This window comes from Heteronotia binoei, chromosome 6 (assembly GCF_032191835.1).
Source record: "Heteronotia binoei isolate CCM8104 ecotype False Entrance Well chromosome 6, APGP_CSIRO_Hbin_v1, whole genome shotgun sequence".
NCBI classification, from domain to species: Eukaryota; Metazoa; Chordata; class Lepidosauria; order Squamata; family Gekkonidae; genus Heteronotia; species Heteronotia binoei.
Window position 1 is genome coordinate 99773003 of NC_083228.1, and position 16551 is coordinate 99789553.

The 16551-nt window shown below is 45.2% G+C and overlaps 1 protein-coding gene across 8 annotated transcripts in view; it reads right to left on the reverse strand.

Moving 5' to 3' along the window:
- DOCK10 (dedicator of cytokinesis 10) overlaps positions 1-16551 on the reverse strand; it is a 272423-nt gene that overhangs the window by 139312 nt on the left and 116560 nt on the right. For all 8 annotated transcript variants that reach the window (XM_060242210.1, XM_060242208.1, XM_060242205.1 and 5 more), the window contains exon 2: positions 110-229. In XM_060242210.1, the coding sequence (XP_060098193.1) occupies positions 110-229 (120 nt within the window). The remainder of the gene's footprint in view (positions 1-109; positions 230-16551) is intronic.

The window sequence follows — 16551 nt, forward strand, 5'->3', positions numbered from 1 at the left end:
GTCACTGAAGGTAGACCATTTTAATCATACAATAGGAATGATTGTGGGGTGTGTTGGCAACATGGATTTGGATAAGCCTTGTGTTTATCTAAAGATATCTAGAACTTACAGAAAAGTCATCATCAGGGAACAAGATGAGGTCTTTGAGATGGTCATTCTCAATATTCTTCTCAATTTCTGCAATGACTGTTTCATAATCCAAAGGTTCCAGAAGTTTGGGCTTCTCTTGCTGAAGAAAGAAAGAAAACAAAAAAAACATTAACTCCCCTTCTTCTTTGTTTACTAACAGAGCTGGGATTCATTTTCTAGTACCATTTTACACAGAAGAATGGAGATGAGGGCTGGTGCTTTCAATCACAGCATGATGTGGCAATGCAGAGAAGCAAAGAGGCTGGGCAAAATGTTCATTATCAAACTGATTATTTCCTGATAGTTAGTCTACTCTAAGGGGGATAAAGGCAGGTTGCTTACCTGTAACTGTAGATCTTCGAGTGGTCATCTGTGCATTCACACTCATGGGATAGAGCGCCTGCGCTGATCCCCGAATCGGTACCTAAAAAGCCCGGGATTTTTTCACGCTCGGCACCAGCGGGCATGCGCAGGCGTCTCAATACGCATGCTCACCGGAGCCAGTGCGAGGATCCCGCCAGTTCCTTCCTGACCGCTGGAAGCCCCTACTAGAGGGAGACCATCAACAGTGGGGAAGGAGGGCGGATACTGTGAATGCACAGATGACCACTCGAAGATCTACAGCTACAGGTAAGCAACCTGTCTATCTTCTTTGTGGTCTCTGTGCTTCACACTCATGGGAAATTAGCAAGCAAGGCATACCTGGAGGCGGGAAGATGGTCAACCATCTTCGAACTAGGAGAACCAGTTTGGTGTAGTGGTTAAGTGTGCGGACTCTTATCTGGGAGAACCGGGTTTGATTCCCCACTCCTCCACTTGCACCTGCTGGAATGGCCTTGGGTCAGCCATAGCTCTGGCAGAAGTTGTCCTTGAAAGGGCAGCTGCTGTGAGAGCCCTCTCCAGCCTCACCCACCTCATAGGGTGTTTGTTGTGGGGGAGGAAGGTAAAGGAGATTGTGAGCCGCTCTGAGACTCTTCGGAGTGGAGGGCGGGATATAAATCCAATATCTTCTTCTTCTTCAACCAGAAGAAACAGCTTGCAGCACCGCAGCTCCCAGATGAGTCCTCTGCTGAGCATGCACATCCAAAGCGTAGTGCTTCATGAAAGCATGCGGAGAGGACCAGGTGGCAGCCTTGCAAATGTCCGTCAGGGAAACGCCTTTCAGGAACGCCACTGACGTCGCCATCGCTCTTGTAGAATGTCCACGAATGGGCCCAGGCAACGGCTTCTTTGCCAACAAGTAGCATAGTTTAATAGTCTCAGTGAGCCACTTTGAAAGCTGCTGAGACCAAATTCTGGAACCCAACTTAGGAGCAGCATAAGAAACAAAAAGATGCTGGTCCTTACGAAAACTCCTGGAGCGACTCAAATAAAACAATAAGGCACACTTAACGTCCAAAGCATGCCACCTACGTTCCTCATCCGAAGAAGGTGTAGGATAAAATGTGGGCAACCAAACTTCTAACTTAAGGTGAAACTGGGAAACCACCTTGGGAAGAAAAGAAATATCAGAAGCTAACGACACTCCAGACTCCTGAAAAGCTAGATATGGGTAGTCACAACGCATAGCCATGAGCTCCCCTGCACGGCGTGCCGATGTGATTGCTACCAAAAAAGCAGTCTTCCAAGATAGAAGCTGTAAAGAACATGTGGCCATTGGCTTGAAGGGACGCCAGGTCAACCTGTCCAAAACTAAAGTCAAGTCCCACAGCTGTGGGGGTGACCTCGATAGAGAATGCAACCTGAGCAGACTCTTCAAAAACCTCTTAGAATGAGGGTGTGCAAAAACTGAATGCCCCTCAACTGACTCATGGAACGCAGATATTGCTGCCAAATAAACTTTAACCGACGAAAAGGCAAGGCCAGCATCCACCAGAGATAACAAAAATTAAAAAATCACCGATAGTCCCACTGCAGGATCCACTAAAAACTGAAGAAACGTCCGCCACTTCCTGTCATAGGAAGCACGGGAAGACAACTTCCTGCTGTTTAGGAAGACGTGTTGGACTCTGCTGGAGAACTCACAGGGTCGATGAACCACGCTGTCAGCTTCAGGTGAGGCACGTTGTGATGGAATACATGACCGTCCTGAGCCAACAGAAGGTCCAGTTCCGCTGGAAACTGGTAGAAAACCCCCCTCGCTAGTTGAAGCAAGATCGGGAACCAGTTTTGATGAGGCCACCACGGTGTCACTAGGATGCAGCATGGCCTCTCTCTTGCAATTTTGTTGACAACTCTTGTCAGCAGTGGCAGAGGTAGAAACAGATATAGGAACTGACCTTCCCACGGAAACAACAGACCGTCTCCCAACGACTCTGGATCCATGCCCCCTCTGTAACAAAACAGAGGACACTTCCAGTTCCTGGCTGTGGCAAACACATCCACCCGAGGGTATCCCCCGAGCTGAAATACAGGTTGAAGGAAGCGCCACTGTATCTCCCACTCATGCAGGAATGCTGCACCCCTGCTCAACGAGTCCACCTGCAGATTGAGCACCCCTGGGAGGTGCGCAGACTTCACAGAGATGTCGTGCTCCAGGCACTCCGACCACAGTTCCAGTGCTAGTGCACAGAGCTGTCCCGCCCTGCCTGTTGATATAACACAGGGCAGTAGTGTTGTCTGTTAACAGGGCAACAACCTTCTTCGCCACCATGGGGCAGAAAGACCAAAGGGCAAAATGTACTGCCAACAGTTCCAGGTAATTTATATGACAGTGAGTCAATTGAGAAGGCCAAGGGCCCCCCCCCCCACACACACAGAGTCCATGTGAGCACCCCATCCCCACAAAGACGCATCTGTGGTGATCGTCACTGTTGTCGCAGGTAGGTGGAAGGGAGCTCCCTGACAAATGTTGTCCCTGGATTTCCACCACTTCAGGGTCCTGAGAGTCAAAGGTGGGATTATGAACCTCTTGCGAGGTGAGTCCCGTAAAGGACAAAATTGCCTGAGAAACCACAATTGAAGGCCTCTCATCCTCAATTTCGCAAACAACAGCATGCTTGTAGTCGCCGCCATCAGCCCCAGCATCCACTGCAGCTGTTGCGCCGTGCCCCATTTCCGACTCTGTAAAAGATTGACAAGATTGATGATGTCCATTGCTCTCTGCTGAGGCAGAAAGGTGCAGTGAAGATTTGTGTCCAGCAAAGCTCCTATGAACTGAACTGTCCTTGATGGAGTAAGATGAGATTTTTCCATGTTGACCTGCAGGTGTGAAGACGACGAAGAGTGGTGGTAATATGGCTGGACAGATTTTCTTTCGACTCTGCCACAAGGAGCCAATCGTCAAAGTATGGAAAGTCGACTATCCCTTGAAGCCGGAGATGTGCGCCCACAACACTCATCATCTTGGTGCACCCGAGGTGAAGTGGACAGACTGAACGGAAGGGCTTTGAACTGGAAGTGGTGGGAACCTACTGCAAACCGAAGGAAATGCCTGTACGCAGGATGGATGCTGACGTGGAAGTAGGCATCCTTGAGATCCAATATCGCCATCCAATCCCCTTGATTGATGAGGGGAAGAATTGTCTGCAATGTGGACATTCTGAATTTTTGGTACATGATAAACTTGTTCAGATTCCAAAGGTCCATGATTGGTCTCAGTCCCCCATCCCGTTTGGGAACCAGGAAATAACGAGAGTAGAAACCTCCCTTTCTGGCCTCTACTGGGCCCCGTTCTATGGCTTGTTTCTGTAGGAGGTTGCTCACTTCTGCCAGCAGAGGTGGGGAAGGGGGTGTGGTGATAATCACAGAATGATTCGGAACCTGAACGAAGTCTATTTTGTAGCCTTCTGCGAAGAGCCCACCTGTCTGTAGAGATGGACTCCCAGGCGGAAAGAAATGGATGAAGGCGGATGGTTGATGAAATAGGGACGGTGACGCGTGCTCCCAGAAAGTCAAGGGCCCTGCTTTTGTGGGCGAGCACCCTTAGACTTGCCAGTGGTCTGAGCTGAAGCGTAGCGGTTTCTGTTGTTTCCCCTGTATGGAGACCTACTCTCAGGTTGGGAGGAACGAGATCTCCACTGTTGTTCTGGGGAGAATTTTTGGTATGGCTTCTTGGACAAGGGTTTATGCCACTGTTTCGGTTTAGCAGCCCTAGAAGAAGCCGGGACACCCAGGTTCCTCGAGGTCTTTATGTTCTTGTCCATCTCCTGGAGGACATTGTCAGTGGTAGAGCTAAAGAGACCTTCGCCCTTGAAGGGTAGATCTTCAACGAAGGCCCTAGTGTCCTGCTGAAGAGCTGTCGATCTGAGCCAGGAGTGGCGGTTAAGGCAGACAGCAGATGTGATGGGTTTTGATGACTCATCCACCATGTGCTTTGCTGCAGCCAGTTGTTGCTTGGCTACAGCAAAGCCTTCCTTCTGCAGCTTCCTAGCAGCAGACCTCTTCTCCTCACTCAGGGAAGACAGGAGGAGGGTGAGTTGTTCCCACACAGAGTATTGGTATCTAGCCATGCACGCAGCATAGTTAGATACCTTTACCCCCAATGCTCCAGCAAAATAAAATTTTCTCCCCACGTTGTCCAGCTTCTTGCCCTCCTTGTCTGGTGGGGAGGAGTGAGTCTTACGTGCCTTGGATGAGGATGATACAACCACTGAAGCTCAGGCAGTGCAGACAGGAATCAATGCGGTGTCCCTCGCCCAAAAGAAAGGAGACAGAGGGAGTGACCGTCGGGAGGTGCAATCTTTTCCCCACAGAAATGGTACCTCTTAAAAAAAAAACCCAACGCCTTTCCATAGACGCCCAAAAAAACCCACACAGAGGAATTCTGAGGGGGGAAAAGGGGGAAAACAGAGCCCCGAAGGGCAAAGTCCAACAAGTTTTTTTTTTTAAATAACGCTAACTACCTTAACAACTTGCTATCTAACCACACTAAGAAAACAACAAATGTGCTATATACAACTAGGAGAAACAATCCAAAGATTACTTTACCGACCGGGGACAAGAAAGGAGATCCTCTCAGCGCAGCAGTCAGAAAGGAACTGGAGGGATCCTCGCGCTGGCTCCGGCGAGCACGCGTATTGGGATGCCTGTGCATGCCCGCTGGTGCCGAGCGTGAAAAAATCCCGGGCTTTTTAGGTACTGATTCGGGGATCGGCACAGGCACTCTGTCCCATGAGTGTGAAGCACAGAGACCACGAAGAAGATTCATACTAGCTAGATAAATCAAATCATCCCACACTGTCACATTACTCACTAAGCTCAGGAGCTCCCTCCTCTTGCCATATCAATCACTGGTGGCGCACATGAATAATATTCTGGTTGCAGAACAGCTAATTTGAATTTCACTGTGCACTGATGCATTCCTTTACTCTCATATACTTGGCCACATTATAAATGCTGGTAGTTTGCTAGAAATAAAAGTCTCATTGGTCTGTTTAACTTAGCATTTCACTCGGTCTTCCTCTCAGGATGAACTGTTTAACAGCCAGACCCATGCTTTCATCAGTTGGGAATGGGATAATACCTCTACAAGCCATCTTGAAAGTACTATTGTTGCTCAAGTGATATTAGCATTTTAAAAAGCACTCAGAGGAATCAGACAAAGAAAAAGATAAATTTGCATCTGCTTCAATATACAGCATAAAAATAGAGAGGAGTGAGCTGAACAAATAAAAAAGGATGTTTTCAAATATAAGAATGTATGTCAAATTGACAAAGGAGGAAATTTTCCTGCTTTTGAGAGTCCTGTTATTAAGTCAGGGAGGGAAAAAAGAAACAATTGGAAGAGAAACAAATTAGGAAGAGATGGGGTAGTGAGAGGCCTTCAGGGCAGGGGAACATATTCATTTGAGCTGTAAACAGAGAGCAAGAACATATTAGAAAAATTCTGAGTCTGAAATTGCCATTGTACCTAAGATAAATAATGCTTCTATTCAAGGTAACTCCCCATTCAACTTCTGTGTCACTGCAGAGATCATCATATTCAGTGATACAGAGTTTGTATATGGCTATGTAACATCACTCCATGGGTCAGTAACAACCTAGTGCCTGCACAGGGACTACCCCTTTTATAGTTCACAGACACCATAGTGAAACAGCTACTCCTTATAATTTTCTTAAAAAATGGCAAAAGGCCAGCTCATGGTATGTGTGTGCATAAGTATAGAAATGGTAGGCAAGAAAGGAAATGGCTCTAGATATGGGCAAGGAGGGGCAGAAATCTGCAACTTCTCTTCCAAATATTCCTTAAACTCACTTTGGGAAAGATATTTTATAGCAAAGATTTTATCAAAGCAGGTTGGAAAACTGCAGAGTGGCACCAAGGAAACCTGGAAAGGGATGACCAGATGATTATGTCATGTGGAAACCCTGGAAGAAGCACTGCAATTTCAGAGGCAAGACAGAGAAAGAATCCTGTTTGGAAATGTGCAAAAGCTTGGTAGAGCAATTTTCTAATGCAAAACAAAACCAATGGTTTTGAGGCACAGAATTTAAGCTTAATGTTGTTCGCTTCCTGACCCTAAACAGAATGAGTATGGGGGCTCAGTTACATGGCTTCCAAAAGTTACATGGGGGCTCAGTTGCATGGCTTCCACTTCCAAAACACAGAATTTCCTTGACTTATTGGCCAGGAACTGTAAAGAAGCAGAAGCTAGCCAGTACTACGTTGAGAAATACCTGAAGATTTCTGAGTACAGCTGGAGAGGGCAAAATGCCACAGAATCCATCCTCCAAAGCAGCCATTTTCTCTAGTGGAACTGATCTCAGCCATCTGGAGATCAACTGCAATAGCAGGGGATCTTTAGGTGTCACCTGGATGTTGGCAACCCTAGTTCTAGCTGACTGCTTTCTACTCCTACTCAGACTCTGTCATGTAAGTTCAGAAGGCCCAGCAGGCACGGGAGAAAACAAGAATTCCCTTCAATCAGAGTCTCCCTGCTATTACCACCTTGCTTCAGCCAAACCATCAACAGATGCAATTTGGATGGACTGCCTAGATGTCCTCAGAGCTCTAACACAGTTCTGATGCCTGAGAAGGGATGAACTTGCTGGCATTACCAAGGCATCTTCTACATACATAATCAGATACATGTGTAAATATCCTTTATGTGGAGAAGACTTCCTGCTATTACAGGTACTGTGGAGAAACAAATATAAAAAAATGTCTATTGTGTCAATGTGAGGAATAGTTGTAGAGAAAAATAAATGCTACAACATCCAATAGATATAATTATACCTATAGAGACATTAGTGGATTAAGTTGCTAGTCATATCTGCCATCATTTGGTTGCATCCCAGCTGCTATGTGAGGAGCCATGAGCCAGCAATGAAACATTGCTCCATCAGAGAAAGACTTCCTCCCTCTGAGGAGGGCGACTCATTTATAGTACAAAGATTCAAAAGAACCCATCCATAGGAACTATTTGAAATGGAAATACTCCACCACCTAAAATTTATTACAGCTCAGAACCTGAGAAGAAATGCTAAGAAATGCTTTGATAGAGCAGAAACTCTTATATCAACCTATCCATCTGACTGAAATACATGGGTCAGAAAGGACACAAAGTAGACTTGAGTAATTATTCAATAGATGTTATTTTCAAGAATCTTTAGGGAAACTGATGTTTTCAGAGGGGATGGTAGGTTTGATTAACAAAAAATAATTTAATTAACAAAAATATGTATTTTAATAGGCTCTCATTTTCCAACTGAACTGTCCCCTGAGCTGATTGTTAAGAAGCTCTAAGATCAAGGTTACTGCTGCTGTCCTCCTGGGTATGATACTGCAATCTCAGAAAGCATTTGTAATGAAAATTTGCTCGTATTTTATTACATACTTGAAAGCAACTGGACAGAAAGATGAGCAGAGAAGGAGTACAAAAAAATCTTGGGAGGGTTGTTCTGCCAGTTCAAGAACTAAGAGAAAATGCTTTTTTCCTGAAGCACTCGTTGTTGGCTAGTAGAATTCATTTTTAAAAAAGTTATACAGCATGCTAATCCCCTAGAAAGTCTCATTTTAATCCCTTTCCCCTGTTTATTATTATTATTTGGTTTGTTTGACTCTATTGCTAGTGCTAAAATACTTTCCAGACCCTTCCACTACACTGCCACTGCCATCTTCACAAATTCCTCCTTGGAATGCTTTTCCTTGACCCTTCCATGGTCCCTTCACTGCAAAGACAGAATTGTAAAGAGTCTATTCAAGTCATGAGGAAAGATACTGAGTGAAATATGAGGACCTTCAACTCTGATGTTGTAGCTTCTCTTCCACTAACCATGTCACAGTGGAAAAAAGCCTTTCATGGCTGACACACTAATTATCAAGCACAACCAGCTACAGCTGCAGACTTGGCTCATATTCCCTAGCAATTGAAGTGAGTCAAATGCTTGACTTCCCCATGGGCTGGTTCAGGAATTCTTCCCCAAAGCAACAAAGCCATGTGCTGGACAGATCTAAATTGAATTACATCCAGCCAGTAAACATCACATAATATAACTCTGCACTCTACAGGCTGGCATGAGTTATGTTGTCACAGCAGGGCATGAGAGCTAAGGGAAACTAATCTGTTCCCAGGTCAGCTTCATATTTAAATAGGGTTGGAGTTTTTTTGTAAATCGTCCTTCAGCACTGAACTACATTTACTTTAAAAAAATAATATGCATATTAAACATGTCCTCAGCAATCCCCATCCTCACCAGTCCCAAAACAAAGTTTAAGTCCAGTGGCACCTTTAAAATCAACGAAGTTTTATTCAAGGTATAAGCTTTTGTGTGCAAACAAACTTCTTCAGATACTCTGAAATAGAAGTTACCAGTCCATATATATAGGTAGACGGTAAGTAGCAAATTAGCATACCATAATAAAGGTATTTAACAGATGCAAGGACCAAGCTAGAATAACAAGCTTTTGGGGTTTAATTGTGGGGGGGGGGGGGGAGAGACAGTGAATGACGCTCACCCCCTCTACATATATGCATGGACTGGTAACTTCTATTTCAATGTATCTGAAGAGGTGTGCCTGCACACAAAAGCTTATATCTTGAATAAAACTTTGTTGCCACTGGACTCAAACTTTGTTCTGCCACTTCACACCAATGCAGTTACCAATCTGAGTCTATCACCAATTCCACTACACTTTATCTTCCCTTTCACTATATGAGGGTTCCAGCCTCAGGGCTCAGTATTCAGTTCAGAGTAGTAACTGAATCCTTATGATTTAACTACACAGACATGCCTAGCAACATTCTCTTATCCCATTGATCCAGTTCAGTTTCTTATCACTTTATAGCCCTGTTCACAACACATATACAACTTGCATGTACATACATACACCCACCTGTAAGAAAGAACCAGTAGATGCTCATTTTACAAATGAAACTGGGAATCAGTTGTACATATGTTGAATGTAACATGAAAATTACTCAACAGACATATAAAGAAAAATCAAGTGTACACTGTTCAAAGATTCGTGAGCCTGCAGCATAGCTGCTAGGCTGCGTCGGCTGTTTGCCTCCCTGGGAGGGAGGAGTCAGAGCTCGCCCATTTGGGCACGCAATGTGGGGGGTGGGGCTAGCCGCTTTAACAGCTAGCTCCACCTTTCCCCCCAGCAGTCCTTCGATGATCGGCCCTCCTGCCCGTCCTGTCTGTTATGTAGGCTTCGCTGGTTGCCTCATTTGAGGAGCCGGGTAGGAATTTTGTACGCCTCGGCTGATTGGCTGTTGCTGGGGTGTGTTTTTTGCCTACCCTGCATAGCAGTGCAGTGGATTGTGGAACTGGCTTAGGGAAGCTGCCTTTAAATAGGTGGTCACTTTAGTTGGCAGGTTTTGGGGGTTTAGGACACTTTGCGGCTAGGGGAGGACTGCGAAGCATCCCCCTTTTGGGGAATTTGGGGTCTGGTATAATCAACCTTGGGGTTTGGAGACCCGGGTTTGGAGATTGCAGACTGTCCAGGAGGCTCGGCTAGAGGGTGCCTTTCCGTCGAGACGTGCGTTTGGGTTTGGGCCCTCTGGTGCAGGCCTCCCTGCTGGGCTTGCCTGGAGGGAGCTGAGTCACTCAGCTCTGGCTGGGGGGCTGGGTCTCTCGCCCGTTAATGGCAGGGGAGCGGTCGCGGTGACCCCTAGCCCTGGCCAGGCTGCTGGTGGGGTCCCCTTGCTGTTTTTGCTGTTAATTAATAAAGTGGCCCAAATTTTATTCCAATGCATTGTGTCTGACTCTTCATTCCGACCTTGGGGGGCAATGTATGAACATTCACTGTAACTTATGAATAGTGCTTCTATCTTGCACTATGCAGGGAAACCTTCTGAGTCTTTGGGCACCCTGAATGCTTATTTTTGCAGTGTGCATATGGAAAACTTCTTTTATTAGTTTACAACCAAAATGGATGGTTCCACAGCCATAAAATACCAACGATATAAGAGAGCAACAACTCTATTTCAAGGTTGTTATCAGGATAAAACAGGAATGGGAGATGTGCACTCTAAGCTGCACCCCCCACCCCTTGAGGAAGGGCAGGATATAATGCACAGGATAGATTAGGGAGTGTGGGAACCTTCAAAGCTGTTCCACCTGCACTGTACTTAAATGTGAAAATGCCACTGCTGTGATGTGCTGTCAGTATCCTTTCATACTGCCCTTTAGTTTCAAGCCACTTCTGTTTTCAGTGTTGCCAGTGTGTATTCATGTCTTATGCAGCATACAGATTGTTCAATTCCTCTTCCATAGTGCAATTCAGCTAAAGTTAGGTATGACTAATAACCTATTGAAATTAATGGCACAAGAGAAGTGATACAAGTCCTTTGGCTTTCAAGGGGAACTAGTCACATCTAACTTTAGCCAAAGTGTTTTTGACTTCTTAATACTGTGGTGTGTGTATTCTTACTTGGAATGAGGCTGAGGTGCCTCATTGTCAAAGACAGCTGCTTGTATGAACTACAAGAAGCAGATGTAGGAGCACTGTATTTCAGGGACAGAAAGCAATCAGGACCTGGGCACCTTCTATAATGCTCCAATCCCAGGGCAGCTGAATTAACAAGGTTTCAGGCTCCAGTTCAAGTTGTAATGATCTTATCCTCTGCACTGGCAACAGTACAACAGCTTAGTCCGAGTAGGCCTTTTTTCATGTGGAAATTTGAGCTCGTTGGTTTTGCATTTGTGTTGGAAAATCCTGACAATATTTGCTAGACCTTTTTATTTTTACCACGGGAAAAAAAAGTCATAAAAGCAATATTCTGAAGCACTGCAGTTTGAATTACTGCACTTCTGCCCAGTAATGCTTGCTGGGAGATTTGTAACCGAGCTAAGCTAATTTAAAGCTTTAACAGTCATGGGATTGTCTTTCCTGAATTTAGCTTGTCTGGCTCTCTTGGAAATGGACCAATTAAGCAGTCTCTGAGCCAAGCCTGAATAAGGCAGAATTGGATTTTTATAGTGCTTTTATATATTTGCTAGCTTAAATGAGCAATGGGCTCAGTGAAAATGATTATGTTTCTATAAAAAGAGGCACTCACCAGCACACTCCTACTGTTAACACTTGCTTTCTACAGACCATTGACTCAATATCTATAAATTGAAGCTTCCTATACTTGTCTTCAACAGTCAAGTTATCTTTCCCATGCACCTGGCCCGGGCTATTGCCAGAGCTGGAAGATAATTTTCATTACCATTCACAGCTGGGGGAAACACACACTAACTCCAGTGATATATAGCTCACTGATTGTTAATAATGCTCCACCTCCTACAAATTCTCATTGTTCCACTCTCAGCAGTGGCTCTCCCAGCAATGGGACTAAAAATATCCTCATAATTGATTCCACAGAAACAGACACAGCACATAGCCTGAGGTTTCAAAATTTGACCACGCCAGAAGAATAACATTTAATACAAAGCGCTTGTGCAGAGCACTGGGGCAAAATAGTACATATCTACCATATTCCAACTCCATGCAAAGTAAGCTGTCTGAAGTACTGGGCATCTAAAATCCAGGCTCCAAAGGTATATGTGCACACTGGAGTTTTTCCTCCAACTACCTCTTTCTATGGTTCCTTTGCCAAACCCTCAAACTGATTTTAACATCCTGTCTCCAAAGAAGATTAAAATATAATTTAAAATACAATAACCAGCAAAATATCAGTAAGCACACTCAGCTAGTTGCATGTGCATATGTACTAAATGTTGGACCAGGGCTACTAAGCTGAATAAGAGGCAGGAGCCCAATTACTGATAATCCTCATAGGGTTATGCCTGTGGAATGGGAAAGTTGGAACACTGGAGGAGAGCTCAGAGGGAGAAAGGATAAAGACAAGCTCCTTCCAGGCAGTTTTTTGGAGGGGGCTAGTGGGGCTAGATCTAAACGGACTTTTTCAATCTAATGTCAGTGAATCACAGGTCAGTTTGGTGTAGTGGTTAAGTGAGTGGACTCTTATCTGGGAGAACCGGGTTTGATTCCCCACTCCTCCACTTGCACCTGCTGGAATGGCCTTGGGTCAGCCATAGCTCTGGCAGAGGTTGTCCTTGAAAGGGCAGCTGCTGTGAGAGCCCTCTCAGCCCCACCCACCTCACAGGGTGTCTGTTGTGGGGGGAGAAGATATAGGAGATTGTAAGCCGCTCTGAGTCTCTGATTCAGAGAGAAGGGCGGGGTATAAATCTGCAATTCTTCTTCTTCTTCTTCTTCTGAAGTATTTCTCCCCTGATAGAAGAGGAGTAAGAACCTTATACATTGGTTACTGTACCAATAACAACTAACTTCTCAGGATAGTCAATGCGCTTAGATAGGAGGAACTTTCCATAGGACTGCTCTGTAAAGTTGGTTCCAGACCCGTAGTCTGCAGTAGAACAGCTAGATCCAAGACCAGTAGCCCCTTAGAGACTAACAAGATTTTCAGAGCATAAGCTTTCATGAGTCAAAGTTCCCTTCATTGGATACCAGGTATCTGACAAAGCGAGATTTGACTCTCAAAAAGCTTTTACTCTGAAAATCTTGCTGGTTACTAAAGTGCTACTGGACTCAGATTTAACTGTAAAGAGAGCCAGTTTGGTCTAATGGTTACATGCGCAGACTCTTATGTGGGAGATCTGGGTTTGATACCCCACTCCTCCACATGCAACTGCTGGAGTGACGTTGGGTCAGACATCACTCTGTCAAAGCTGTTCTGAAAAGAACGGTTTCTGTCAGAGCTCTCAGCCCCACCCAACTCACAGGGTGTCTGTTTTGGGAAGGGAAAGAAGATGGTAAGCTGCTCTGAGACTCCTCAGGTAGTGAAGGGCAGGGTATAAACCCAATCTCTTCTTCTTCTTCTAAAGTTGATTTGGGATATAAGAACTATTATCAGAAATTGGCGGCTACCTAAAGTTAAGTATAACTGGGACAGACATCAGCTGTTTCCAGTATACACTAACATGTAATTTATAGATGTGGCAGTGGTAGATACATGTGTCCGCACACACACAAACTATAACATTCTTACCAACATTCCAACCGATTTCCCACTCACCTTACACTGCTCTTACGTTCCTCTTCTCAGCAGAGCTTCCTTCCGATTTCACACTATCTGCCCCGGGGCTGCAAGTAACAGCGTTTTTGCACAGGAAACAGAAACCTCTAAAAACCAGTTTCTGTTTGCTGCACGAAAATGCCGACGTTACTTGCAGCCCTGGGGCAGATAGTGTGAAATCGGAAGGAAGCCCCACTGAGAAGAGGAATGTGAGAGCAGAGTGAGTGGGAAATCAGTTTCCCTCATCTGAAGAAGCAGGTCTTTTTTTTTTTTTAGCAGGAATGCACAGGAACGCAGGGGGTGTGGCCTAATAGGCAAATAAGTTCCTGCTGGGCTTTTTCTACCAGAAAAGCCATGTGAAGAAGTATGCATGCATATGAATGCTTACATTCAGAATAAAACTTTGTTGGTCTTAAAGATGCTACTTGACTCCCACTTTGTTCTAAGATATACCGTAATTTTCAGTCCATTGGACGCTCCGGACCATAAGACGCAGGTGCCTGGCTGGCAGACAAGGGCGAGATCGCTCCCTCCGCCCCCACCGCAAACCCAGCACTTTGCAGGCAGCGATCTTGCTGCTTGTCTCCCAGCCAGGCACACAGGCGCTGGTGTGCTTCCCCCGCGCCTGCGTGCCTGGCTGGAAGACAAGCAGCGAGATCGCTCCCTGCGAAGTGCTGGGTTTGCGGTGGGGGCGGAGAGAGCAATCTCGCCGCTTTTCTCCCAGCCAGGCACGCAGGCACGGAAAAAGCATGCCCCCCCCTCCGCAAACCCAGTGCTTCGCAAGCGCCGGCTGTGGAGGGGGCAGCATGCTTTCTCCCTGCCTGTTTGCATGGCTTCAGCGCTGATGCTTAAAGCAAGCGCTGGGATCGGAGGGCGGAGGGAGCGATCCTGGCGCTTGCTGTAAGCGTCAGAGCTGGAGCCAGGCAGGCGCGGGGAAGCGCCGGGACGGAGGCAGCGGATCACCCCCCCGCCCGAGGAAAGTACGTATGGTACCTTCGCTCCATAAGATGCACACACTTTCCCCCCCACTTTTTTTTTGGGGGGGGAAGTGCGTCTTATGGTGCGAAAAATACGGTAAATAGTTGCCTCCCCTGATTACCCAGAAGACCTTGAGCAAAGTATGACTGGATAACTCAAACTCGTCTCATGAAAACCAAGACAGGCAGTGTCACATACAAGATATTGTCCTTGTGAGCTATTTAATGTTAGTTTGGTTGTTGAAGAAAGAAGACGGAAAGAGTAAGGGGGGAAGCTGGAGAATATCAAAGAGGTTAAGTAAAAAGAAATGACTATTTGACTAAATCTTGGGGAAAAAACAGACTTTTCCACTTCTGACTAACATAGCTGTGCTCCTTACAGGAAATACTTAGGTGAGAGGAGATTCTAAGCTAGAAAACAGGATCCTTTAGAATTAATCAGTTTCATAGCTCTGAGAAGCTGGTCTTTTCACTTGATACATTAATAGTGCCATCCAAAACAGAGTTAGATTATTCTAAGCCGGCTTTACTTCAAATGGGATTTAGATGACTGTAACTCTAATTAGGATGATACATTTAGATTTGGAGTTCAGACTTGGAGCCCTAAGGCTTACAGTGAATGTTGCTTTTAGCACATTAATGGTCATAAGAAAGATGTGAAGCAGCATCTCAGGAAGTCAACTGAGGCTGAGAGACAGTGACTTCTCCACAACAAATGCCTTCATGCATATGTGGATGTACTTTAGATTAATCAGCTGTGGATGATTTATAACACTGTTTGGTGTAGTGGTTAAGTGCATGGACTCTTATCTGGGAGAACCGGGTTTGATTCCCCACTTCTCCACTTGCACCTTCTGGAATGGCCTTGGGTCAGCCATAGCTCTGGCAGAGGTTGTCCCTGAAAAGGCAGCTGCTGTGAGAGCCCTCTCAGCCCCACCCACCTCACAGGGTGTCTGTTGTGGGGGGAGAAGATATAGGAGATTGTAAGCCGTTCTGAGTCTCTGATTCAGAGAGAAGGGTGGAGTATAAATCTGCCATTCTTCTTCTTTTCTTTGCATCTGCTTTATATTTTTTTAGTTGTTGTCTGCCAGTTGCTGTGAGTTGTCTTCACTTAGAAGCAAAAAGCACCCCTGAACCAAGAAATAAAGCAGACATTTTTTCCAATTTCTGTAAAAATAAACCACTTTGAACCCTTTGTGATTCTATTCATGGAGCTGCAGGATTTGCTTATCTTCAAGAAGTCACACTTTCCCTGCATTTTTTTTAATAAATAAAAAAGATTAGGTACTATGTCTCCATTCTCATTTTACTTTTGGGCCCTGATGTTTCCTAGCCCAATGAAAGGCTTTTTCTTGCTAATCTTCTCATCTATTGGACTCTACAACCTCTTTAGCATATAGCAAAATAAATAAATAAATCCCTGCCCTTCCCTGACGGCTGTTATGTATAACACTGGTCTACATTTTTCTACCAGGTTTTCCCAATGTCCACTATCTATGTTATTTGTTAGTTCTGCACTCTGCCATTCTTCCAGTTTGGCTTGGAGGATGCTGACAGTAGGATATAGAAGAAGAAGTGAAGAGATTGGATTTATACCCGCCCTTTACTACCTGAAGGAGTCTCAGAGTGGCTTACAATCTCTTTTCCCTTCCCCTCCTCACAACAGACACTTGTGAGGTAGGTGGAGCTAGGAGAGCTCTCCCAGAACTGCTCTTGAGCAGAAGAGCTTTGTGAGAACTTGTGACTGACTCAAAGTCACATCAGCAGGTACATGTGGAGAAGTGGGGAATCAAACCTGGTTCTCCCAGATAAGAGTCCATGCACTTAACCACTACATCAAACTGGCTCTCTCTATAGACATCTATAGATACATCTCTCTCCATACATTTTTAAAAATTCATTTTTCCTATGACTCTTTGGTCATTCTAAACTGTTGTAATTTGTTTTATTTTCATTGCTAGGTTACAGTTCACCCCTACTCTGTGGACCTAAGCATGTGCACGTTATCTTCTCTA